This window comes from Microtus pennsylvanicus, chromosome 3 (assembly GCF_037038515.1).
Source record: "Microtus pennsylvanicus isolate mMicPen1 chromosome 3, mMicPen1.hap1, whole genome shotgun sequence".
In the NCBI taxonomy this organism is placed as follows: domain Eukaryota; kingdom Metazoa; phylum Chordata; class Mammalia; order Rodentia; family Cricetidae; genus Microtus; species Microtus pennsylvanicus.
In genome coordinates this window covers 7648014-7675613 of record NC_134581.1, presented here as the reverse complement: position 1 = coordinate 7675613, position 27600 = coordinate 7648014, and the positions used below count along the sequence as shown (strand labels likewise).

General features: G+C 41.8%; 1 protein-coding gene across 8 annotated transcripts in view; it reads right to left on the bottom strand.

Annotated features, from left to right (window-relative positions):
- The window catches only part of Rbms3 (RNA binding motif single stranded interacting protein 3), a 1334377-nt gene that overhangs the window by 249653 nt on the left and 1057124 nt on the right, over window positions 1–27600 (bottom strand). For all 8 annotated transcript variants that reach the window (XM_075964221.1, XM_075964220.1, XM_075964219.1 and 5 more), the window contains one exon: window positions 18881–19038. In XM_075964221.1, the coding sequence (XP_075820336.1) occupies window positions 18881–19038 (158 nt within the window). The remainder of the gene's footprint in view (window positions 1–18880; window positions 19039–27600) is intronic.

Here is a 27600-nt window from a genome sequence, read left to right as displayed (position 1 = left end):
GGTCTACTCCCTGTTGCCTCTTTGAGGAAAAGCTTCCTCCTAGCAGAGACATGAGCCCGAGAGGAAATGGGAGCCCTTACCTCCCACAGATGCTGCATTAGTGGAATTTTATTCTAGGACGTAAAGACAGGCGGCTCATGCCTTGAGTCCCTTCTCTCCTAAACCTGTCCCTGGGAGCTCACATAGATAAGAGACAGCGCGGATAAATGCTGCCTGCCAAGCCCCACCAATCAAGCCCTTTCTCTTTGTCCTGGAATGACACATATTTTACATGAAGACCAAGCATAACGGGAGGTTACAATGTGCAGCTGCGGATTTTGTGAATACAGGAGCAAGGAAAGAAGAAAACGGGCTGCTGCCCACCCCACGTGCCTACACTATTTTTACTCTGGTTTGAAAGTTTCGAGTCATCCCTTCTGGGTTCTAAGTACGATCATCTTCTCTTAATGCCATTTTACAGCCGCAGCGAGCCTGCTGGGGTCACTTTCTAAGAACACTAAGATAGCAGGCTATGAAGACGGCTCACTTTGGGTTCATTCAGATCTAACTAAGTAGATGTCTGCTGTGAGCCACCAGAGACACTTTTCTGAGAGAATAAAGCAATAAAAGTCTGTTTTCTCTGGCTGTAATAACGCCGTGTCAAAGCACGTTACGTTGTACCACCCAGCAGTGACAATTTCATTTGAATACTTGGGGCCACATCTGAAAAGTGCCAAAGAGGCAGGGACAAAGCTCTGGAAACAAGAGTGAGGCCTGTAGGTGAATAGCAGGGTTAGCCAGAGCATACCTAGTTTCTTCTCTAGTTTCGCAACGAAGTGCCCCGCGAGGCTGCCAACCCCAGCTATCTGAAATCTGGCCCGTGCTTGGGCTAAATTGAAGCGAGCGCTCTCTAGTATGTTTGGAAAGACAGCAGCGCATGCAGCGGCCTTGACCAGCCCCTTTCATTTGGCCTGGCTCACTCCAGTGTAGCTATTATTCCATGAGGTACCTGAGGCCTTCCCTGCTCTGCCCTGCAGATCAGCTCCAGAGTGGAGTCAGCCACCTGACAATGCGTTAAGCAGGGTCTTATAAGGTTCCCGTCACTGGGTAAAGCTTCCAGGGGTTTTGTTAGAGCTGCCGTTTAAACATAAACACACGTTCAGGGTCCTGCTTCTTTCTTGTCTCTTGACTCGCAACTGCTGGCTTCAGTCACTGGAAACACACTGAAGAATTTGGTTGCTGCAGCAGCAGCTGCCTACCCCTCGTTTGTCTCCTTCCTCCTCCTCTGTTCTCCTAAACAACAGCTACTGCTCAGAGAAACTGATTTCACGGCTCACACAATTCCCACAGTCAAACTACAGTGCATGAGAACCCGATCTAGCGTTGGCAGAATGTTCTGGATCTGGCTTGACACACAGAGGAAGAAAAGTCTTGAGGAAAACCATGTTCAGCTTAACTCTTTCACCTTAACTCTCAGTTCACGATCTGAAAGTCCTAAGCATTATAAGACATGGATATAAAAACAAATCCACTCTGTCATGTGTTATGCTTAATCAGAGGCTTCCGCTCTTGTGAAATATTTGGGATTTTGCAATCATAGCACTGGATAAATTATTGGTGACTTGGAACATCCAACCTCATGAGCCAAACATCCTCATTTCTGGTAAAATTTACACAAAGCATCAAAGCTATCAGAAGAATTTTAATGACTAAAATGTGTGCTCTTTCAAGCATTTCAAAAATAAATCATATGTCATTTGCTTTATAACCCATTGCAATGTAGAGGGCCATGGTGAGTCCCTAGGACAACGAAAAAAAAAAGAATTCAAAAAAATTAAAAATATTTGAAAAACATATTAGGCTGTGTGTGTGTGTGTGTGTGTGTGTGTGTGTGTGTGTGTGTGTGTGTGATTGCATGTGTGTGAGCCCATGTCCAAAACCACTTTGTAGAATTACATCATTAAGTCAGTCTTCCTTAGGAATGTGGCTTGTGAGAGGATGCTCATGCTCCATTAGATGGCCCTACAGCCATGCAGATATAAGCAGCATTAAGTGGACAGAGTAGGTTTAAAGGTATTGGTAGAGCATGTGAAATTTGAAGGAAAAAATGAGGGTTGTATGGGAGGAACTACAGGAGAGGGACTGAGGAAAAATTTGATCAAAACCTACTGCATGCATGTATCAGATTTTCATACAATAATAAAAAGGTTAAATAAAAATGCATCATATTACTAAAGAATTAGAAATTGTCTCAGACATTTTCTCCACTGCATAAATAAAAAAAAATCAGCTCTTTGATTTGGGGAGCACCATAGGTGTCCGCCCTGAAGACTGGCTGGCAGATGACTTGGCCTAGAAGCTGCGCCTCCTCTCCCTGTACTCAGAAGGATTTTCGAGGAGACAGACCACCATTGTGCTCTTGCCAGGGTCCTAGTTTCGTTTCTGTTGTGACCCCATCCAAAAAGCAATTTAGGGAGCAAAGGGGAATATTTCAGTTTAAAATTCGAGGTTACACACAGTTCATCACTGTGGGGAGGTCAAGGCAGGAACTTGAAACAGTCAGGTCGCATGCACATCCGCTGGAGAGAAATGAATGCACGTGTGTTTCCTTGCTTGCTTGTGCTCAGCTCAGCTTTTCCATTCTCACACAGTTTAGGATCCCATTCCTAAGGAATGGTGCTGCCAGGCAATTTTAGATGCAGAGACATTCTCCAGGGTCAGAATCAGGACTATCCAAGAAGACCAAAGCTAGAGGAAATGTCACAGACCTGAGCAGTCTAGGAAGACACAACAACACATTTGAACACGGTGCACTGAACTGGATCCCAGGACAGAACGAGGGCTGATGGAGGAGAGGGTGGGTTCCACAGAGAGTCTGGAGTTGCTATTACAATGATAGCTTCTTGGGTTTTATGTCTGATAAGACTCATCATGTCAGCAATGATGACCTTGAACTCCCGATGAAACAGGAGCATCAGGAGCATCGCCTTGAAGCTCACGGGCCATCTAACCTCTGTAGCAAGAGCAATGGAACAAGTGAGACTGTTCCATTAGCAAGGGGAAGGAGGGGACCAACTCCTGAAAGGTGTCTTCTGGCTCACAGCCACCTCGCCCCAATAATTAGTTTTGAAAAGAGAAGGAATCTGAGGGCTTTTTCCCTATTTCCTGTTTTGGCCTAGTGTCTGAGGCATCCTGTCTCTAAATACAGGCTGTACTGGATTCTGAGGACAGGACTCTGCTTTCCCTGTGACCTGCAGGTGGCAAGAGCTTCCTGAGGTCTGCCTCTCTTGGCATCTCAGGATCACTGTGTCAGTTCCCATGACCCTGCCCACAATTCTGGAAATCAGCGTCTAGTATAGTCTTCTCGGTAGAGGAATAATATGCTGAACCTATGTCCATCACCTTGATCAATAATAGAGAAATAAAACATAACCACAGGGGATGTACAGTTCAAGAAACATGCCAGAAAACAAAACAAAATAAAATCAAAATGGCTTTTCTTCTGACTCAATACAGAAAGTATCAGAAAGTACCTCTGTCCCTCAGATTAATTGAGTACAGATACCTAAGAGTGTGTGACATTCTTGTCTAGATGCATATTAATCTAACTCTTTATATAGGCCAGATTAATGTTTCCAGAAAGCTTTGATTATAGAAATTAGAAAAATAACACAAAAATGGCTTGATCTCTTTTAAATAAGCCATCTGCATATAGAGACAAGAGACATATACAGGCTGAAGTCTGGGTAACTAGCCTTTAGGGCAGGCCTTCAGGATGACTTTCAAGTTAGTGTCCCTGGCTGTGCAGTGGGGCAGAATAATACATTAAGATCTGGAAGTGTTTGTCTGGAAAGTCTTGTTTGTCTATGATGCTCGCTACTGAAGAGGCTCAGGTGGGTTGAAGATTCCCGCCTGACTAACATAAATCCAAGGCCACCAGCATGGCTAGTGAACCCTGGGTATGCTTAGAGCCAGTGCCAGGGAACTCGCCTAGCATGCAGTGGGGCCTGAGGACAGCACTAAGAATAGCCTTGCCATTGTATGCTGTAGAAAGCCAAGACTTTGATGCTTAGAACTTTCTAAAAGACTTCTAATTCATTTCTTTGAGTCACATTTTATTCTTAGATATAGTTAAAGGCATTCTCTTGTCTTGTGGTCTCCTGTCTCCCAAACTTGCCAAATCTGCCACAGCCTAGATCCCTTACTTCCTTTTTCTCTTAGCAGGTTTTTCCCCCCTTCCCAAGTCCCTAGAGATTTCTTTTTATCATTTGCATATTTCAAAATTGAATTATTCTCTATTGAAAGAGCTGTCCCACCTTGACCCCTGGTCCCATACTCTGAATCATAGTCCTGTATTTTATTTTGATTTTGTGACACTATAGTAATTTGATATTATTTAATATTTGACTGCTTATCACATCCAATGATCTCCATAAACCAATAAAATATTGGTTCCCCAAAGCAATATGTTTCTCTGTTCATGGGCACTTCAATAATAACGTATTAAAATAGTGCCGGGCATGTAGGGAACTATAGACATTTGAATCTGATGAACTAAGATAGGGAATGAATAAATATATTTCATGTATCAGGAAGAAGTTTGAAGCTTGAAGTATACAAGAATACACATAAGACATACAGAAGAGAGATAGAAACAAATGATTTCTAGCCCATGCAGAACTATGCTTACCCCTACAAAGATGTAGAGAATTAAAGGGGTTAAATCAGCTCCCTTTAGAGGGCGGGGTTTGCCTCAGGCGAATCCATGCCAATAAAAGGTGCGTGGAGAGGCGGCTCGGCCCTTTTGTTCCTCGCTACCTGTGCTACACTGGAACTTTGGTTCAGTAAGTTTAACAATAAACTGGTAAATATTCTCTGATATCTGCATTGCCTTTATTTTGTGCCGGAACATCTGGCGCCTCCCCCGTGGGGCTTTGCCGAGAACCGGCCCCGAATTGGAGTCTCTTGCACCCCGAGCCGCTGCAGCGGTCTCTCTGGGTGCACGCTGAAACGGCTGAGTTTCTGAGCGACTCGATTTTCCCTGCTGCTTGTTAGAGTATCAAGCAGTTAGTTTGATTCGACAGAGCCTTTTTAACAGCGCCTAAGACTCTGTTCCGAGCCGCCCCGGCCAGATTTCCCGTGCGCAACCGCCCGCCAGCGCGCGCGCTGCCTGTGTCTGCTCCCCCTCCCACCCCCACCGCCGCCAGCGCTCAGGTCACGTGACAGCGGCCTGAGAGCCCCGGCAAAAAATACTTATCAGCTTGGTGTCTGTTTCAATTTTGTTTTTGAGTCCTTTTATTTCAGATTTAGGACACGTGGATTCAACTGGGCTCTTTCGCCACCACTGGCAGGAACCAGTTATTACAGGTAAGAGAACTTTTTCTTTTCTAAATAATGTCTGACAACGTGACCTCAGCCTATTTCAATAGTTCTTTTGAATGCACCATTTGGGAGATCTTACAAGAGGTGTCTACCACACCACATATATGGATATTCCTGGGATTCTTAATTTTCCTTAGCACTATTTGGTTTGATAATAGGAAAATGATCAAATCTCTTAAGGCAGAGGTTGAACGTTTAAAAACTATTGAGAATGACAACAATCTTCTCAAGAATCAGTTTGAAGTTCTCCAGGAAGAAAACAAATCTTTGTTTAACATGACTCGGTTAACTGAGCAAAATCTAAAAAAAGTACAGGTTGATGTTAAGGAGAAATTCATTACTATGGAAGAAGGAACAGCTGAATTGGATCGTAAGTTTCAGCAGTCCCTTTCTGATGTTAAGGAGAAATTCATTACTATGGAAGAAGGAACAGCTGAATTAGATCGTAAGTTTCAGCAGTCCCTTTCTGTAGGAACTGAAACGTTAACTGAGAGAATCAAAACTGCTGAATGTGACAATCGAATTTTGTCTAAAGCGTATGACAGATTGGCGGAAAGATTGTCAATACAAGAAGGCACGGTTTATGCCATAAAAATTATGTCCAAAGATGACAAGTTATCTCTACTGGACAAATTTCATACTCTAGAATCCTCAATGAAGGCTTTAGAACATAATTCTGGGCAGGAGATTCAGACATTACAAAAAGCAATGGTGAATAGAATTGAAAAGATTGAGGAATTTCTAAATTCTGAAGAAGAAGAGCAAAGGGTAGAAAGGCAAATTTTAACTACATCTGTGGATAAATCCCTCCGGGACAATTTTCACAAAGCTCTACCTACAGCTCTACATGCCTTTCCTGTAATAACAACAGAAAAGGTGGTTGGTTCCAGAAACCCTAGGGTCATCAAGGAAGATACATGGGAGCCTGTCCGTATGAATGATCTCAAAGAAATTAAACAGGCCATCATGTCTTTTGGGATGCACTCCCCTTTTGTTAAAGAGATGCTAAAATCTTGGGCCACAACAAGCAAAGCAATCCCCTTGGACTGGCTCCAGCTGAGCTCCGCGGTCCTTGAGAGTGGACCGCACTTAAAATGGAAATGCTTATTCAGGCAAGAGGCTAGACTTTTAGAACAGCAGGAAAAGGCGAAGGGAATTGACGTTTCCCTAGATAAAATTCTAGGTGAAGGGCTCTTTTCAGACCCTCAGGAACAAGCTAATTTGGATGAAAACATACTCTCTATGTGTACTACAGCAGCCTTAAGGGCTTGGGACAGAGTACAAGACCCAGGACAGAGAATGGAATCATTTGTCACAGTTAAACAGGGTCAGAGAGAACCCTTCAGTGACTTTTTACAAAGATTAACTAAGGCTGTACAAATGGGGATACCTGACCCAGAAGCAAGACGTATAATAATTGAGTCTTTGGCTTACGAAAATGCTAATGTGGAATGCAAAAGGATCTTGAGGCCTTTAATGTTCAGATCAGCGTCCTTGGAAGAATGGGTCTTGCATACACTAGATGTTGACACATTTGACTATGGCACTGAAGCATGGGTAGAAGAAGCAATTTCCAATGGTAAAAGGAGACACCAGAATACCAAATGTTTTAATTGTGGCAAAATGGGTCATATGAAAAGGAATTGTAAACAACGGGTTTTCAGAAATAATAATAATGCGTCTTCTAGAAATAACAGGAATAGAAGGAATCAGCCTTCAGGTTTATGTAGAAGATGTGGGAAGGGCAGACATTGGACGAATGAATGCAGGTCTACAAGAGATAGACAAGGCAACCTGATACAGACGGGAAACGTGAGAGGGGGGGCCTCTCAGGCCCCCATGGCAAACATGGTTCAGACATTCCCAGTTTCTGCAGAGAACATGCCTCGTCAGGAGAATTAGAAAGCCACATGCCTACTGTTACAAGCAATAGTAATCAGAAAGATGAGTTACGTGTGTTTTGGCAAACTTCTATAAATGATCAAAGACCTAAGCTGAGAGTGTGTGTAAATGGCATTTTTATTACTGGCCTACTGGACACAGGTGCTGATGTAAGTATCATTACCCCAGAATCTTGGCATCCATATTGGCCTCTTCAGAATGTAAATGTTCAGCTCCTGGGAATTGGAACCCTATCTCGAGTAAGGCAGAGCACGAGATGGGTTGAATGTATAGGGCCTGAGGGACAAATAGGAAAATTAAGGCCTTATGTAGCCAATATTGCAATGAATTTATGGGGTCGTGACCTATTACAACAATGGAATACTCAAATTAACATTCCTGCTACTTCTAGAGCCCATATTTCTGAAAGGAATATTAAAAGTTATTACAAAAGGACAAAACCGGCCATTAGGGCTGTGCAGGAACAAGCAATTGATGTCCCTTCAGAAATACCAACAGCCTTGCCTCTAAAATGGTTGACTGAGAAACCAATATGGACAAAGCAATGGCCTTTAGCTGAGGAAAAGCTACAGGCTTTAGAACAGCTGGTACAAGAGCAACTAGATGCTGGACATATAGAAGAATCTACCAGCCCTTGGAATTCTCCTGTATTTGTGGTTAAGAAAAAATCAGGTAAATGGAGAATGGTGACAGATCTCAGGGCCATCAACAAGGTTATTCAACCTATGGGCCCTCTGCAATCTGGAATTCCGTTGCCCTCTTTATTACCAAAAGGATGGCCTCTCATAGTTATTGATTTGAAGGATTGTTTTTTCACTATACCTTTGCAAAAAGAAGATAGAGAAAAATTTGCCTTCACAGTGCCTACTTATAACAATTCTCAACCTTCGAGGAGGTACCACTGGACCGTCCTCCCCCAGGGTATGTTAAATAGCCCCTCCCTGTGCCAATATTTTGTGAACCAACCATTGCAAATAATACGCAAGAAATTTCCCAAATCTATTGTATACCATTACATGGACGACATATTGTTATCTGATTCAAACATAGATACCTTGAACAGGCTGTTTGAAGAAATACAGATACTGTTACCTAAATGGGGATTGCAAATTGCTCCTGAAAAGATTCAGAAGGGAGATTCTGTTAATTATTTAGGTTATAGAATAGGTTTGCAAAAAATTAAGACACAGAAGGCACAAATTCGGAGAGATCGCTTACGGACTCTTAATGACTTTCAAAGACTGTTAGGAGACATTTCCAGTTTACGACCAACTATTGGGATAACACCTGATCTAATAATTCATTTGAACAAGACCTTGGATGGTGATAAAGATTTAAACAGTCCCAGAGAATTAACAGCTGAAGCAGAAAAGGAACTGACAATGATTGAGGAGAAATTACAACAGGCACATGTGGACAGAGTGAATCCAGAGCTCGATTGTATTCTCGTCATATTACCATCGAAAATTTCTCCTACAGGAATTTTAATGCAGAGAGATGATATTATCTTGGAATGGATCTTTTTACCACATAAACCAAGTAAGAAACTGAAAACTTATGTGGAAAAGGTCTCTGAGTTAATTATAAAAGGCAAGCTGAGACTTCGTCAACTAGCAGGCATAGACCCAGCAGAAATTATAGTGCCTTTCACTGCTGATGAACTAAAGAAATTATGGGAAGATAATGAACCATGGCAAAGAGCTTGTGCTAATTTTTTGGGAGACATTAATAACAACTATCCAAAAAGCAAGCGGCTCAACTTCATAAAGAGAACTTCTTGGATCCTTCCTCGAATAGTCCGTGATGCTCCAATAACTGGAGCCCGTACATTCTATACTGATGCCAATAAATCAGGGAAGGCAGGTTACAAATCAGAAGACTTGGGTAAGGTGGAACAAAGTCCTTATGATTCTGTCCAGAAGGCAGAATTATATGCCATTCTTATGGTACTAAGAGATTTTAAAGAACCTATTAATATAGTTACTGATTCACAATATGCAGAAAGAGTTATTTTACATATTGAAACTGCTGAATTTATACCTGATGATACAGAACTAACCTCATTGTTTATCCAGGTTCAAGATTTGATCAGGAACAGGCTTTGCCCTATGTACATAACACACATCCGATCCCATACGGGTCTGCCAGGTCCTCTAGCACAAGGTAATGCAGAAATTGATCAATTATTGATTGGTAGTGTGCTTCAAGCCTCTGAATTTCATAAAAAACATCATGTTAATAGCAAAGGTTTGAAGAAAGAGTTTTCTATTACATGGCAACAAGCTAAGGAGATTGTGAAGAAATGCCCTACCTGCTCTTTCTATAACCAAACGCCACTGCCAGCAGGAGTTAATCCAAAGGGCACTCATAGAAATGAAATCTGGCAGATGGATGTGTTCCACTTTGCAGAATTTGGCAAATTGAAATATGTTCATCACACCATCGACACTTATTCAGGCTTTCAGTGGGCAACTGCTTTAAGTTCAGAAAAAGCTGATTCAGTAATCACTCATTTATTAGAAGTCATGGCTATCATGGGTATACCTACACAAATAAAGACAGATAATGGTCCTGCTTATGTCTCTAGGAAGATGAAACGGTTTTTTGATCATTACAATATCAAGCATGTTACAGGTATACCATACAATCCTACAGGTCAAGCAGTCATAGAAAGATCAAATCGAACTATAAAGGATATGTTGAACAAACAGAAAGGGGTGGAAAACACCCCTAGAAATAGGTTACATAATGCTTTGTTAACCTTGAATTTTCTCAACGCTAACGAGAAGGGAACGACGGCTGCAGAAAGACATTGGATAATGGAAAAGTCTGCTGAACTAAATCAACCAGTTTATTTCAAGGATGTACTGACCTCACAATGGAAGCCAGGAGATGTGCTGCGTTGGGGAAGGGGTTTTGCTCTTATCTCCACAGGTGAGGAAAAATTATGGATACCGTCAAAATTAATAAAGGTTCGGTTTGAGGAAGAGAAGTCACTTGGAAAAGATAAATAACAATTCATTCACAAGGATGACCGACATACAGATGGTAAGGATTACTAATAGGATGGGGGCAGGGTTCTTTTCTTATCTCCACAGGAAAATATTCATCTCCAAAGAATTTGAGGGACCCTGAATATTTAATTACTGATGGATGGAAAATAGATACGACCCATTAAACATCAACAATAAAATTCTATACGTATCGTAAGTATTGGTTTTATATATATTTATTTATATTTATATGTTTTATTGAACACTTCTTTATAAATGTGTAGAGCTGGTTTTGGAGTTGGACTATGGCTCAGTCCTTCTTCAATTCCAAGCCTGTTGATAAGAGATATTTCAAAGTTTCTGTCTCAGGTCAGGAGCTATGAAATGGGACAGAATAAGAATAATTTTATACTTGATAAACTTTCTTTGCCTTCCCTCACATCTGTGTCTTTCTTTATATGTCAGTATAAGTCCTTGTTGTTAATGTTTAAATTTCCCATAACAAGCAACATATTTTCCTACAGTAATTTTTGAAGTTTCCAGGATGAAGATGGGGCCCCACAACATCAACTCAATCTGGTTTTTATGACGTCATGAATTTTTTTTTAAGCACTAATTTTGGATCTGTTTTTTGGTACCAATTGCAAGAGACAATTTCATATGATGCACATTTTTGACGATGCTCTGGCCGGACCTTCTCGAAACACACAGAGACTAGTTATAGTCTTCTTAAGTCAAAGGTTAATTTGGGAATTTTACCATCGTTTGCTTTCACTGGGGCCCCTAAGAAGAACGTCGCCCCCATGTCAGCTAGAAGCAATCTAAGAGGACGACGTCCCCTCTCCCAACAGAGTTTGCCCACAGGGTTAGGGACATCTTTTAGTGGTTGGTTTAGGGGTGAGGGGACGGGGAGATATTGTATGGAATTAGGGATATATAAAAAAAAAAAAAAGAGGGGGATTAACTGGGTTGATGGGATGATTGGTATTTGTGACTTACTGTTTTTAGAAAATTATGTTGGTACTGTTTTTTGTATATTGATATATTGAATATTGAATGTGAGTGTTCCTACCTCTATTTTGGTATAAGAGTATGCTTATATTGTATGGATACATCTATCATATCACAATGTACATTTCTACCTCTGGTACTATTTATGTAATAACATTGTTTACATTTGATAAGTAATGACATTGTTTACAAGTGAAGATCATTGTCTTCATACATTGCACAATTGTTTATTCCTTTAGTTTTCAAATTAGATAGGTATTGAGAATTACATGTTTGTCATATTATTTTTAGGTTAATCAGGTTTTTTAGATACATAGAGATTATTTTCAGTATAGATAGTATAATCTTCAGCTTCTTTGAAGAGCTGTAGAAAATGGCCTTTAATCTAACCTAGAATTCTGTGCCATCGAGACACAATTTACTCCTGGCAACACCACTCTACTCCCGAGAGAACGTTGAGCACCAAAGACACTCCACTGGGAGCTTGTCTTCCTGGCAGAACTGGCCTTTGGGTTAAGAAAAACCCATACCTCAACTACTGACTAAGATATAAACAGGATTGTCTTATCTTGCCAAGACAGGGTAGGATAATCCTAAGAAAGTTCCTTGCATTTGAGAATGGTATGTCAGTTATGTTAGGCCTTAGCCAAAGTTGGTTGACTCAACATTGCAAACGAGATTTTGGGTGATTGCCCAGGCAGTCAGTTGTCTCTGTCATTTGTTGCACATTTTGGATATCTCTTTTTTGTTAAGTAATATTTACTCCCTTCTCAGATCTTTGATGGAGTTGAAGATTATTTAATTGTAGTTACTCTTTAGCAAAACTTTTGCTCTCAATATTGTTTGTTATATTTATCATTTGTTATTATTGTTATAGTTATATTTGGTTTAGTTGTGTCTTATTTAGACAAAAGGGGGAGATAAAGGGGTTAAATCAGCTCCCTTTAGAGGGCGGGGTTTGCCTCAGGCGAATCCATGCCAATAAAAGGTGCGTGGAGAGGCGGCTCGGCCCTTTTGTTCCTCGCTACCTGTGCTACGCTGGAACTTTGGTTCAGTAAGTTTAACAATAAACTGGTAAATATTCTCTGATATCTGCATTGCCTTTATTTTGTGCCGGAACAGAGAATCAAGGGGTCAGACAAGCTTACAGAAAGCTGGGCATGGAGGAAGTATACAAAATAAGTGGCTCAAATTTAAAATACAAGCAATAAGAGGCTATATTTCCAAGTGTGTATTCTCTGCTGACCAGCACCAACAACTGGCCTGAAATTCCAGAACCACTGGGATATCTAACAGTTCACTTCACTTTCTCCTGGTTTCTTTTTAGAACATGAAGGGGGTGAAGGGATTTAATACCTCCAAATTTCCCTGGGAATTCAGTTCACCAAGTTCAGTTCCATGTGAGTGAAGGACTTTTGTTTCAGAACTGTGTTTTTATCCAACAAAGAGTTATTTTTTTAAAAAAAATAAATGTCAGTTTTAAATGATATATAGCTATCTGATGTGGGATTTCTTTCTGTATGTTGATATTACCATTGATAAATATAGGCTTTGGGCCTATAGCAGAGCTATAGGGGAACAGAGCTAGGCAAGGAAAACTAGCTAGGATAAAGGAGGTAGAATCAGAGAGAAGCCATGTAGCTCCGCCAGAGCCAGACAGAACTTTAGCTGGTAAACCACAGCCACGTGGAGATACACAGATTAATATAAATGGGTTAAATTAATATGTAAGAGTCAGCCAATAAGAAGCTAGAGCTAATGGACCAAGCAGTGATTTAAATAATATAGTTTCTGTGTGGTTATTTCGGTTCTGGGCGGCTGGGACAAACAAGCAGCCTAATACAACAATCAACATGTTCTTCCTTTCCCAGCTTCTTAGAAAGATATAGGAAGAGCAAGACTGGAGTTTGGGATATTTCAGATTAACAACTGAGTGATGCTGTTTGATTCATTGTCTTGTTGGCTGACTTTCTGAATCACTGACAAGGATGAGAAAGGCAGTGTGACTTTGGAGTGGTTGAGATGCTACTGGTCCAGAGCTTAACCACAAGTTATCCTGAGCTATCTTTAGTGGCCTCAATAGCCATAACTTGCCCAGGTCTGTGTCTGACCTTAGCATCATGACTTTGTGGTCAACTGAAAACTTTTGAATGCAGACACTCAGCTGATCACTTCATCCCACCACCCAGCAGGGCACAGACACTTCAGAAAGTATCTCAGGCCTGTAGCAAAGTTTGCTCTGATTGCAGGCAACCAACTGAGGTGAAGTTTCCACCTGTATACTTGAATAATATGCTGATTTATGGTTTTCATTGTTCTATTACTGTGAAAACTTCATGGAAGTTACTACATAAAAACATGGTATTTGAGGTAACCCAAGTCTGTTTCCCCAGGCCATGGTCACTCATATTTGGCTCCAGAATAAACTCTCTCTTAGAAGCTTCAAAATGATGACTGTGTTTTGGGGTTTAACAACTACGTGATTGATGGCTCCGAGGCTCTGAATACATAGCGATGAGAACAGATGGTTCTGCCTTCTCCACCCACAATCACAGTGTTTGATGGTGAGAACATAGAATGCAGGTAGGAGGCAGGAAGCAGCGCATTTCAGGGAGAGGGGAGGTATCCACAGAGGACGAAGCTGGGAGGAACCAGCAGCGTAGCTCCCAGTGGGTCACATCTGCCCAGCCACTGGAGGAGGAATTACAATTACCAAAAGAAACGGCCTCACTCTTTCCAGTGTCTGCCAGCATGACTGGAACAGTCTGGGTGCAGACGCAGCTGCAGCAGCGAGATTGCTAATCACGAAATTTACCCTTGATCACATTTGATTTCCTGCTTCCATGTACCTTAGATGGCAATGCCAAAAGTACTGCAAAAAGCACAGGGCAGGGTTGTTTTTCTGTTTTCGTTTGCTTCCTTAGCAGAGTCAAGGTAGATATAAGTGAAAAATGCCCCAAAGAATAAAAACCAAAAAGAGTTGGATTGATTTGATGGGCATGAAACATTTGCCAGGGAAGCAAAGAGCAGCTCTTGCTTTATACTGGTTCTTAAATAAAACTTGCTGCTTTCATTGTGTTTATTGTAAATCTCTTTTCTCGTTATATTTCAGGAGATGGGAGAGAATAACAGATCTAATGCCCAGTTAGATAATAAAGCAATAAAATGTTGATATTCAAAGTCATTCCTAAAAAATACATGAAAGACTACAGCCAGACCATCCCAATGTGCTCAGTCCTGTCTGTGCTCGAACATAGTCAGGCCTGGCTAGTACCTGGACGGGAGAAAATATATGAAGAGTATTTTTTGACTTGCTGTTTATATTAATTATTAATGATCAGGCTAGTATTTGTCTAAAATTTCCATGAATTGGCATTATTTTTAATTGATAAAAAAGGAAGAATGGCAACGATTTATTTAGAAAGTCTGTTCATTCCAGAGGGAAGGGCCAAGCACAGTGTGGCCACAAGTTAAGGGCCACCTAAAGGAAGCCTCTAGGAGAACCACACTGAGAGCACAGAAGACTGAGTGAACACACAGCACAAAGGTCTCTGCAGCCTTCTCTCACGCTCTTTAGACCCCAGGGGAAGGACAGGGGACAGTAAATGCCTTCTTAAAGAGGGTCTGTGTTTTCAGATGTTAGCGCCTCCATCTCCCCCCCCCCCCCCCCCGCCCATCACTTCTCCACACTGAGTCGGGTTTCAACAATCCCTCACAACACTTTCGTGTGATTCTTCTGGACAACTGGTCTCCTGTTTCTGGGAAAGGGGAACAGCCAGCTTGGGCACATGCTCATGTGCCTTCAGACTCACTGATTTATGCTGGGAGTTGATCTTCATTTTCACAGGCCTGCCACACCCACGAGCTCCCTAGGAACCCCAGATGATCAACATTCCCACCATTAACGTCTGGTTTTAGAGGTTTATGACATAGCTCTAAAATGCCACCTGGAGGGTGGGGGATCTCACCAAATTGTTTCAAGTTACAAGAGAATTTCTTAAACTGAAGGGAAACCATAAGACTGAAGCGTGTGTAATTTCACACTCTGCCCAGTGTTTCGGGAGCACTGAAGAACTTTTTTTTTTCTGCACCCTACCGGCATTCATATCAAAGCTTTGAAGTTAACTGTTTTAAATATAAAATGAAGATAGTCCTTTTACTTTGAAGAGATGGTTATCAAAGAAGATTAATGTATAGTTTGCAAGTAAAATAATAATGGGGAGCATGTTTCTTTCGAGTCAAAGGGATTTCAGATCTCTTGAATATAAACTAAGGGACACATCTAACGGTGAGGGGTGACCAGGGTGATATCCAAATGACACACCATGCAGGTTTTGTCCACTGAGATATAGAAACACATTCTCAAGACACATGTTACAACTTACTAGATACAAATATAAGCCAGCTGCTCTTTCAGTGGGCACAGAATCTTCCTTTGATAGAGCCTGCAACACTCTGGGCTTCTTGAAGAGCCAGCCTAACACCTGAGCTGTGCAGAACCTGCTGCAGTTTTCCGTGACACTGCACTGACCCTAGTATTAGAATTGTTTATCGTCATCAGCCAATGCTGTCTTCCCCTATGTTGTTATAATACAAGAGAGCAAGCAAAAAATTGAAGGACTTCAACTAGTCATCAAAAGTTACTCAAGAGTGACTGGGGAAATGGTTTGGGTGGTAAGGGTGAAAAACTTACCTTGGGAAAGTGGGGACCTCTGCAAAGTTTAATTTCTAGTCCTGTTAGTAGAAGCAAGAGGCACCATTGTTACAGAAAACAGAATGAATGCTATATTGTGAGTAAGCAGGAATCTGGATGGTTCTATTAACACATGGTAGAGCTAAAAACATAGCCATAGTTTATGCCGTTGAGTCAATCATAGGAGGTCCTGCTCCTCAAAATTTAAAATCTAAACTTAACCGAGAAATGAAGACTCATTCTCCATCTATGTCCAAGAGACTGACAAAAGAAATCAGGATCTTAACTTGGGTTCTTTTTCTAAATGTACTCTCCTTCTGAAGTCAGTAAACCCAGTCCTAGGAGAAGAATAGCCTGCTGACCGCGCACTTACAATCCCAGCGCTGAGGAAACCAAGGCTACCCTGTGCCACAAGGTGCTCCTGTCTGCAAAATGAAAACCAAACCAAAGAAACTACCTGGAGTTTTATGGAAGAATTCAACTGGTGATTTAAGGTCACAGCGCTAAATTTAAAGATTAATGAGCTAAGTTACTTTGGAAAGTCATGGAATGATAATCATACAGTTAAAATTGTACTCATCTATCCACCCACCCACCTGTTCACCCATCCATCTATTCATCCACCCACCAGTCCATCTATCCTCCATCTTTCCACCCACCCACCCACCTACCCACCCATCCACTCATCCATCTGCCAGCCACCTATCCATCCACCCAGCCATCAATCCATCTACCCACCTACTAATATATCATCCACCATTCACCCATCCATCTGTTCAACTACCCTCCGATCCATCCATCTACCTACCCATCCATTCATCCATCCACCCACCTCCCTACCCACCCATCAATTTATCCATTCATCCACTCACCTACCCATCCATCCATCCATCCATCCATCCATCCATCCATCCATCCATCCATCCATCCATCCACTCACCTACTCACCTACCCATCCATCCATCCATCCATCCATTCATCCATCCATCCAGCCAGCCAGCCATCCACTCACCTACTCACCTACCCATCCATTCATCCATCCACCCACCTCCTTACCCACCCACCCATCTACCCATCCACCCACCCACCCATCCACCTACCCATCCATCCATCACATACTCTTTCATCTATTCTTCATCCATCCACACATCTATCCACCCATCCATTCACCCATCCACCCATCTTCCCATTTAACAATCAAAAAGAAAACATGCTAGCAATACAATGGGAGAACACAGAAATAAAGTAAAGTATTGGGTGCAGCTGTGATAAATTTTATTTGAAAAAAAAACTTTTACAGGAGTGGGAAACATAGAATTTAACTTGGGTAACAGTCTGGGGTTGGAGGTCAGGGAAGAATTCTCTGAAGAAAAATGGCTCAGTCAGTACCTAAGAGCTGAGTAGGCAGAAGGCAGCAGAATAGCTGTAGACAAGGTGGTCAATCAAAAAGGGTAGCCTTGTCTAGGTCACAAGACAGGAAGAACCATTGCCGGGAAGGTGAGCCAAGCCAGGGTGACACTTGGGGATAGTTGTGGAATGAAATCACTCAGGCAATGCTGAAGGACTCTGATGTGCCTAGATTTGAATTTTTAAGGTCGCCCTGTGACTTCTCAGTGAGAAATACTCCAGAGGAGGAAGAGGCTGAATTTAGAACAATGAGAATAATCAAACAAAAGCTCCCAGCCTCCCACAGTTCCTCCAGAGATAAATCTGCATTTTGTCCTTTCATGATTCTGTCTGCCATGATTGCAGTTTTGATCTGATGATTTGATTGTTTAATTCTGCCCTTTGTAGAAGACTGGGCTTTCTTCCCTTGAGGCAAATCCAAACTATACAGTGGGGATTGGTGTGAAAGACAAGTGAATAGCCCTGACTTAGTGCCTCGAGCTGCTCTGTAGCTCCGTCTCAAGTTCATCTGTAGTCCTAACCCATAATAATCCAGAAGGTAATGTATTTGGAGACAGATAATTAAGTTAAAAGAGGACCCTAATCCACCAGGACCAGTGCTTTTAGGAGATTTAGCTTGGAGTGCTGAAACCATTCAACTGAGCTATTCATGAACCTCACGGGATGAAAATCATGGAACGGATCACTCACCAACCACCCATCCGTCCCACTGTGAACAAAGAAATCAAACATGGCTTACCAGCAGGACGGATGGAAGCCAGAACATGCTGCTCTTGGACTTGCTATGGAGTCGAAATTGACCTTGAATTTCTAATCCTGTTGCCCCCACCTTGCCAGCATGGGAACTATGAGTGTGTGCCACCAAGTCTGTTTTACACATGTGTGCTCTACCGATGACCTTGGGATGAACCCCTAGTCCACACTGTCTCGGCTCCCAAAGAACCTATTATCCTCCTTCTGCCTATACTCAGCCAGGTGGGCTGTGGAGATTCAGTTTAATTCTCCAATTTCTTATCATTAAGCAATGACATTGAACTTCTGATTCTCCTGCACTGGGACTATGAGAATGTGCCACCATGTCTGGTTTACACGGGGCTTTACCCAGGGTTTGCTGCATGCTAGGCAAGCAGTCTACCTAATGAGCTACATCCCTAGCTCCACTACACAGGAATTTTGGTCTGGGATACTGGGTGAGACTGGAAATCTCAGATTTAATTTCTTTGCAAGTATAGACAGGACTAAATGTTCAATATGCATACTATTATGATCAGATACCCATACAGAGAGTCTGTGTACATGTATTAGCAAGCACAATATATTTACAATTTCATGGATTTTTCTTTGGCTTGAAGTAAAGCTAAGGAAAGTTGAAATATTTGATAAGCTAATTGTATTCTCTTTCATTTTGCATTTTCCATTGCTTTAGGCTTGAGATATTACTGGGGAGTGGGATTAAGAAGAAGCACCGGGGAAAGACAGGTCCCACATAGGTTCCTTACAGAGAAAGAGTTACCTGGCAAAGCCAACGCCCCTGCTGACTCCATTAGCGTCTCTCAGGATTCTGGTGGATATCACGTGTCCAAAAGGCTTTAGCATGTTCTCCAGCTCCTGCTCATCCATAGAGATGGGGAGATTTGAGATGTATAAATTTGTAGGGTCTTGTTCTTGTTGCTAAGGGAAGAAAAAGAGACAATGATGTAAGATCTATTGAGATGCACTGAAAGTAAATTGCAAACCAGTCTAAAGTTCTCCGATGTTCTTAAAGGGCACAGCTTCCCAAGCTTCCCAAACACCTTAGACAGCCAGGGTGACTGTTCTAGTTAGGGTAATTGTTGCTGTGATGAAACACCATGAACCAAGAAACTTGGGAAGGAAAGGGTTTATTTCAGCTTACACTTCCTGGTAACACAGTACATCACTAGGGAAGTCAAGGCAGGAAGAACCTGAAGGCAGGAACTGATGCAGAGGTGGTGGAGGAGTGCTGCTTACTGGCTTGTTCCCCATGGTTTGTTCAGATTTGTTTATTATAGAACCCAGGACCACCTGCACAGAAATGTCCCCACCCACAATGGCCTGGGTCTTTCCCCATCAATCACTGGTTAAGAAAATGCCCTATAGATTTGCTTACATCAGGTCTAATGGAGGCATTTTCCCAGTTGAGGCTCCCTCTTCTATGTGACTCTTGCTGTTGTGGCTGTTGGTTTTTTTTTTTTTTTTTGGTGGCTTACAACTCATCTCATGAAGTCCTGCTCTCAAGTGTTGAGATGACAGGTGTACGTCACCACATCTGGCCACCAATTCCTCTTACTCAACTCCCTTCCAATGCGGAACATTTCATATATATATAAAAGATTGCCATCAGTGAAAGCCAGGCTCGTTGTCCACATTTCCTTGTAAAACACACGCTCACACTACAGCTGAGCTTATGTGAACACAGATTAAAATCACACCTTATCCATGAGGCCTCCACCTGCGACTCCTCTTAGTTCAGATGGCACTGAACCTTTCAGTTCCTCTTTCCCATCTTTGCTAAGTGCTTGCTGTGGACTATGCATGACTTTGTATAGACTGCAGGGTGACAGCAGAAGTCACTGATTTGTCCCTTCTCATGACTTCCTGGGTAGGAGTCTCATTGTCATTATAGATCTTGGCCATCCCGTTAACACAAGTCTTTTTCTCAGGTTGTGAGCAATCCCCTTCTCACCTGAAATAAACACTTTGCAGCTTCTCTTGGCATGTTCATCTGGCCAGCGTCACTATATTTGCCCTGGGAGGTTACTGGCCAGTGAGATAATGCTTCCTGCCTGCATAGGCACTGCTTGGGGGCAACCGCAGATCTGATAACTGAGATTGCTCCTTGTTGTGGAATATTATTTTAACAGGGCAAAGGTGTGTTACATTTGCTTATCCTGCAGAATATTACTTTAACTATATAAAGCTATTCATATATATATATATATATATATATATATATATATATATACACACACACATATATATAGGTTTATATTTATATAAACAACTGTTTATGCTGCATTTGTTTAATTATGAAAAGATGTATTGCGTTTGTTTCACCTCGCCGGCCTCAGGCACCTGATTGGTCTAATGAAGAGCTGAATGCTCAATACCTAGGCAGGAGAAAGGATAGGCAGGGCTAGCAGGTAGAGAGAATAAATAGGAGGAGAAATCTGACTCCAGAGGAACAAAACGAGAGAACTAGGGAGACAGCTGGGCCAGAAACCAGACAGCTGCCGCCAGCCAGCCAGCCATGAGAAGCAGCGAAAGTAAGATAGACAGAAGAAAGGTAAAAAGCTCCGAGGTAGAAGGTAGATGAAGAGATCCAAGTTCATTTAAGTTAAAAGAGCTAGGCGGAAAAAAGCTAAGTTAAGAAAGCATTCAAAACTAATGATAAGTCTGGATCATGGTTTGGGAGCTGGTTGATGGCCTAAAAAAAAAAAAGCCTGGTAGCAGTCTGTATACTCTGAATATATATGTTGCTCTCATTGGTTGATAATAAAAGTTGCTTTGACCTATAGTGAGGCAGAATATAGTGTGGCAGGGAAGTCAAACTGAATACAGGGAGAAAGAAAGGCGGAGTCAAGAGACACTTGAGCCAGTCACCCAAGAAGCAAGTTGACAGCAGACCAGTAAAAGCCATGGCCATGTGGCAATACATACATTAATAGAAATGGGTTAATTTAAATTTAAGAGCTAGTTAGTAATAAGCCTGACCAATAGGCCAAAGAATTTGTAATTAATATGTTTCTGTGTGATTATTTGGGTAATAAATCACAGTGTGGTCAGTAGACAAAGCTCTGCCTCCGTGTGCATGCAGATACACTGGATGAAGGACGGACTTGCAACCACAGCAGGCCAATGAAAGCACTCACTGTGTATTCAGAAGAGTGTCAATTCACAGTTACCAAAGTGAACTTACGTCTGGAATTTTCCTCTCACTAGGTTCAGGTTGTGGTTTACTATGGGTAATTGAAGCCCTGGCAAGCCAACCAGTGAGTGGAGGGTACTCCTACCAGCTACTGCTGGCTTTCTACCAGTCTCAACACACCACTCTGCTAAGGCTACACTCAGTAAGCCATCATTCCAGGTACTTCCCGTTTGTTTTTTCTCTCATTAGCCCTATACAATAAAACCCCCACTTTGTAGAAGGCACATTCAATCCACAGCTTGTCTATATGACAAGTGTGAAAGGCAGGACATATTCCCTAGACCACCATCTAGGCCACAAGTTGTACTGCTCTTTGATGCTGCCTCAGGCTAGACCAGTGGGCACCATGCTGTGACCTAGAGCCTCAGTATTAATGCTTCCTGAAGCCAGGTATGCAATGTACACCTGTGAGCTCAGCACTCAGGAGGTGGAGGCATGAGAGTAAGAAGTTCAGGGCTAGCCTCAGCTACATAGTGATTATGAAGGCTATCTGGGCACCATGAGATTCTCTCTCAAAAGAAAAAATAAATAAATAAAAATGTTAAAATGTCACCTGGAACTGGATAGAAATAACAATTCTCAGGACCATCTTGAGGTACTGAATTATGGACTCCAAGGCCCTTGGAATGCTTCCCATAATTGCATCAATTTGAGAGTTGCCATCACAGTCCAAGCAGGAATTCTTATATGCAAATGACCTCATTATGTCTAACGCTTCATTCGGTGGTAACAATGCTTATGCAAGCTTTGTCTAATAGCAAAGAAAACCACAACTGCTAGCATTATCTGTATGTGTAAATTTTCTACAATACATGTATGAATTAATAATAAATATAAATATAGTTGTATGTATTTTGGAACAGTTGTATTTTCAGAAACAAAACAGGGTCAGAATGCCATGATTAATCACTAATATCAAAATAAGTCACACATTTAATTGAATAACTATACTTTAGTCAAACAAAACCTTAGCTTCAAGAGTAAACAAGAGATTAAACTGGCAAAAGGAATCAAAAAAAATCTTCTGGAATAAGTAAAGATAAGGTTTTAAAAAGAATGAGAGACTATAAAAAATGTAATACCAAATATTATTTTAGGTCAAGAAATAATTTTGATACAGAGCTAAATTGCATTATTTGTAACAACTTTATACAAATAGGTCACAGATTTTTTTTTAATTTATTCTTGAGATGAGTAAGATTTTGTCATGGAGAGATGGCTCAGTGGCTAAGATCACATGTTGCTTTTTTAGAGGACCTGGGTTCAGTTCTTAGCACCCACATAGTGGCTCACAACTGCCTGTAACTCCAGTTTGGGGGTTCTCAATACCCACACAGTGGCTCCTAACTGCCTGTAACTCTAGTTTCAGGGTTCACAGCATCTACACAGCAGTTCACAACTTTCTGTAATCCCAGTTTGGGGGATCTCAGTATCGACACAATAGCTTCTAACTACCTGTAATTCCAGTTTGGGAATCTCAGCACCCATACAGCAGCTTCCAACTACCTGAAACTCCAGTTTTGGGGTTTTCAGCATCCACACAGCAGTTACAACCATCTCTAACTCCAGTTTAGGGGATCTAATTCCCTCTTCTGGGCTTGCACACATGTGGTGTACATACATACATGCAGGCAAAACACTCATCCACATAAAATTTAAAAAAAGTTACTACTGTGTTTGTTATTTAAGCCTAACTTACATTTTAAACACTTGTACTACCATGAAAATGTTAAAAATGAATGCATCTATCTGAACAAAATGCCACACAGCTTTAGCATATGGGAATGGTGCCTATATATGTGGGAAATATTCAACGGAAATCCTTGTTTCATTTCCTCTCCTTCTCTCTCTCTCTCTCTCTCTCTCTCTCTCTCTCTCTCTCTCACACACACACACACACACACACACACACACACAATATCCTATCACCAACAAACCTCAAATGTCAGAATCATAATAAGAAAATGAGATTATTTTTCCATTAGTTGGCTGAAGGTCTCTCTCCTCTCTCTCTCTCTCTGATGCTGCACATACATAATAATGAGACTTATGCATATAAACCTTCAACTTTTACAGTATTTTACTATCCATCGCTTAATTTTAATCTTCCCATCATAACTCTAAAGGTATTTTGGCAAATATCAGCGCTCGTATTGGATAATGAGGAAAGAGAGCCGTGAAAGATTTATCATGCAGCCCAAGGACAATCTGATAATTAGTGGCAGAGTTAGCATTAGACTTACAACCAGTTCAGCGTATTTTCAACCAGTTCAATGTTCCCCAAGTTTCAATCATTTGCAATTCAGCTTTTGGATATTTTTTTTTGCCCGCCACATACTATTTATTTAAAAGGTTTCTCTAAAATCAACATGCCTTTAGGACTGAAACTCATTTAAATTCACAATTTTATGTTATGACTGTAACAGAAAAGGTCTGAGTCTCCTGCCAGTGAATCGAATGCTACTCACAGCAGTGACCAGATTAAGGAATTGTTTGTGGATGCCTTTGACATTTCTAGTTGACTCTGACGCAAAGGGGATTCTCAGTGAAGAGAGGAAGAGGCACATTAGAATACATGCTTTAAACTGGAAAGAATCTGTTCTGGGTAGAGGGCAACTTCCGGTATTCACTTAGAAACTCCATCTGCCTCCCGTGAGACAGGGTCTTTGGTTGACCTTGGCCTCACCCATCCGGCTAGACTGGGTAGTCAGAGAGCCTCCCATTTATATTTCTCCCAATGCAAATCATCAAATGCTGAGTCTCCCGTTTTTCATGGTGGGGTGTAAATGAGAATGTCTCCGATAGGCTCCTATGTCTGACTACTTGCTCCCCAGTTGGTGGAAGAGTTTGGGAGGGAGTAGGAGCCGTGGCCATGTTGGAGAAGGCTTTAAAAGGCTTACACCATCCCCGGTTAGCACATCCTCTGACTTGTGGTTCTTGTCTCAAGATGTGAGCTCTCAGCTACTGCTCCAGCATCATGCCTGCCTGCCTGCTGCCATGCATACACCGTGATGGTCAGGGACTCTAACCCTCTGAAATGGTAAGCCCCAAATAAATGCTTTCTTTTATAAATTGCCTTGGTGATCGTGTGATATTCAGCAACAGAACTGAACTATGACACATGGGGCCTGCGGATCAAACTTAGACCATCACACCTGCATGGCAAGCACTTCAGCAACAGAGCTATATCCCTCGCACTAGGAGCAACATGGTTTTCTATAAGACACACATTGAGAGATACATATTCAACCACTTAAGAGTCTCTGCACTCAGCCAGACCTTACAAGTGGCTGGGCCACAGCCCATGGCAGGCTCACGACTCAGTCCCCTGTGCTCCTTCGCCCTGGGAGAAGTTGAATAATCGAAGACACCTACATCATTGTCCCAGATGTAGGTGCTGTGATTTTTGTCATTTTCTGTAGGCTAGTTAATCCCAACTCAGATCCATGTCCAGACTCTGAAAGCATTGAGCATGCTGCAGCAACTCAGAAATATACTGTGAACACCCAGAACATAGTCCACAAGGGATTGCCTAGTAAGCTGTTTTCTGAATCTAAATTCAAACAGCAAGGCCAGTTCCTTAGTTGGTATTCACAGAGACAATATACCATTTGATGGGGTCATTCCTTAATTTGTATTCATAGAGAGAATACAGCTTTGGGCAGTGATATTCATTAAATAATTCCATCCCTTGAAATGCAGTGTTAGTCTTGAATATATTGGCTGACAATAGAATTCCATCTCTTTGTGGAATGAACTTTAAAAGACTATATACCCTGTATTTCCACTTACAATGTTATTTACACAGCAGACTTATCTTAAATGGGTAGTCATTTGAGGGAAGGTTGATTGGTGTCATAAAGCAAATGAGTGCTTTGAACTGTTTAGAATTTCACCTGTGACAGTTGCAATCTAAAAGAACATAAATTTTTTTCTTCAATTATTTAATCAGTTTACTGGCGTCTCTACTTTGAGACAGGGTCTAACGCGTCCCTGGCTACTCTGAAGCTCACTGTGTCGCTGAGGATGATCCTCAGCACCTGGCCCTGCAACCTTGGGTCCTGAGTAGCAGGATCAGGCAGATGTCTGCATCTTCATCCTAGGCAGTGCTGGGGTTCGAACCAAAGGCCTCAAGCGTGCTTGGTAAGCAGTCTTCCAAATGAACCACCTCCTCAGCCATTGGCTTAACTCCTTAAGAAGAGGTAGCTTCAGAAGGAACACAAGGGACAACGAATTCATCTGATTTCGTCATTTAACACAGAGAAAATGAAGAGTAAGGGATTGGTGTTAATTGTCCCAAGGTCACTCGATGGATTTGAAGTAGGCTAAACATGCAGCAGATAAGATTTTGTCCTTTTATACTTGGTCCAATGACATTATCAATATATAATATTGAGTTTACTTTTAAGATTTGATGACGAGAAAATGGCACATTATGGCTCTAGAGAAGGTCAGCAATACAACAGTTAGTACACCTGGATCGCTCCACTCATTCTTGCTTGAGTTATAGAGTCCCCATCTTGGCCAGCATCCCTTCTCCTGTCCCTACACTTGCTGAATGAACACTGTGGGATTTCAGTTTGTAAAACCATACGCCTCCCATCTGTTCGATTGGCTGTGTCACCATCAGCAACTCCTCCATCCTGGGCTGTCTGTGCATCTCTTCACCCGAACAGGGCTCTCTTGACTCATCCCTTATTTTATTAACCTTGTTCATAAAGAATTTAGAGTAGTTTCTCTGTTGTTAATGTGAATAGAAATGTGTCATTTTGCCCAAGAATACATTTTCCCCTGAAATGAGTCCCCCTTTTTCATTCCCTCAAGGTTTTCACGTATATAAATGACCAAAAAATGTGATTAATTTGTTTCAGATTGCTGTCTTCATAGTTAGTACAGCGTCAGAATACAGCAGTATTTAAATAAGCAAAGGGGTGTTCATGTAGAGAGGGAGCACATCCCACATCTAGGTCAGACTGATAGGGAGGTAGTTGGGTGCTACCAGGCTCTAAGGCCACTGCGGATGGACCATTCTCTCATAATCAGGACCTCATAATGCTGGGGACAGAAGCTTCGGGCTTGTAATCAGCAGTTAAGAGAATGAGGTCTGAGTCATGTCTCGGATGGAGGTAGAACATTCTGAACTTCCCAGAAGGTCGTAAGATGATGATATAGCCAGAGGCTTTCTGGTAAACAACAAAGACATCCTACTTCACCAGCTCTTAAGAGCTAATATAAAGCAGGCCTCTCAATCACTGGGCAGGAAAACACCCACCAGGAAAACCGTCTGTTTTTGAGACCTTACCGAACAGTGTAAGGCATGCCCAAGTCTAGGTTAGCACAGTGGCCTGCCCTCAAGGCTGTTTTCATCAACTCTTGTCCTTTCAGCAGATACAGCGAAGAAACTGAGCTCAGCAGACAGAAGAGGGACCCGTACCCCATCCTCACCACAGCACTATTCAAAATAGCCATGACTGGGAACCCACAGAAAATGTTTGGCAACTGAGAATGATTAAAGCAAATGTGTTTACCCACCATGGTCTAATAGTCAGGCCAAGAATGGAAGCTGTTCATTTGAGACAACTTGGAGATCACTGTGTCAAGTGAAACAAGCCAGCCACACAAACTCATTCACACAGGGGATGTACAAGCTGGTTCCACCGAAGCTGAGAGCAGAGAGTCAGGGAGACAGCTCAGAAGATCACGATGTCTGCTGTTCATCCCGATGACCCAAGTTCAATTCCCGGGGCACACACAGTCAAAGGAGAGAACAGACGCCTTAGTGATGTTCTCTGACCTCTGCAACAGCGCTTTGCCAAGGTTACACACACACACACACACACACACACACACACACACGCATGCGTTAAAATAATATTTTAAAAAAAGAAGTTGAAAGTAAAATGGGGTTTCCAGAGTCTCAGAAGAGCAGGGGGATGGAGAGAAGGGGGAAGACTCATTTACAGACGCAGTACAGTTACGTGAGAGCAAGAAGTGCTGCCGGACTTTGGCTCAGGATGGCAACTACAGATAGCAAGAATGTATTGCACATTTCAAAAGGCTGGAAGAAAAGATTGGGGCACACATCATCAATGCAAATATTTGTAGAGAATACACTTATTGATCTTAGTGTTATACAATGTTTACTTACTGCAAGTGAACTCAGCATATAGATGAGACTCCACTGAGAACAACTTCCTCAAAGTAAAAATTAGTAGATACAGTTTTCTAAGAAAGATAGATGATACAGAGTCTTTAATTATTTCAGATTTAGTGCAAGCCGAGCATTG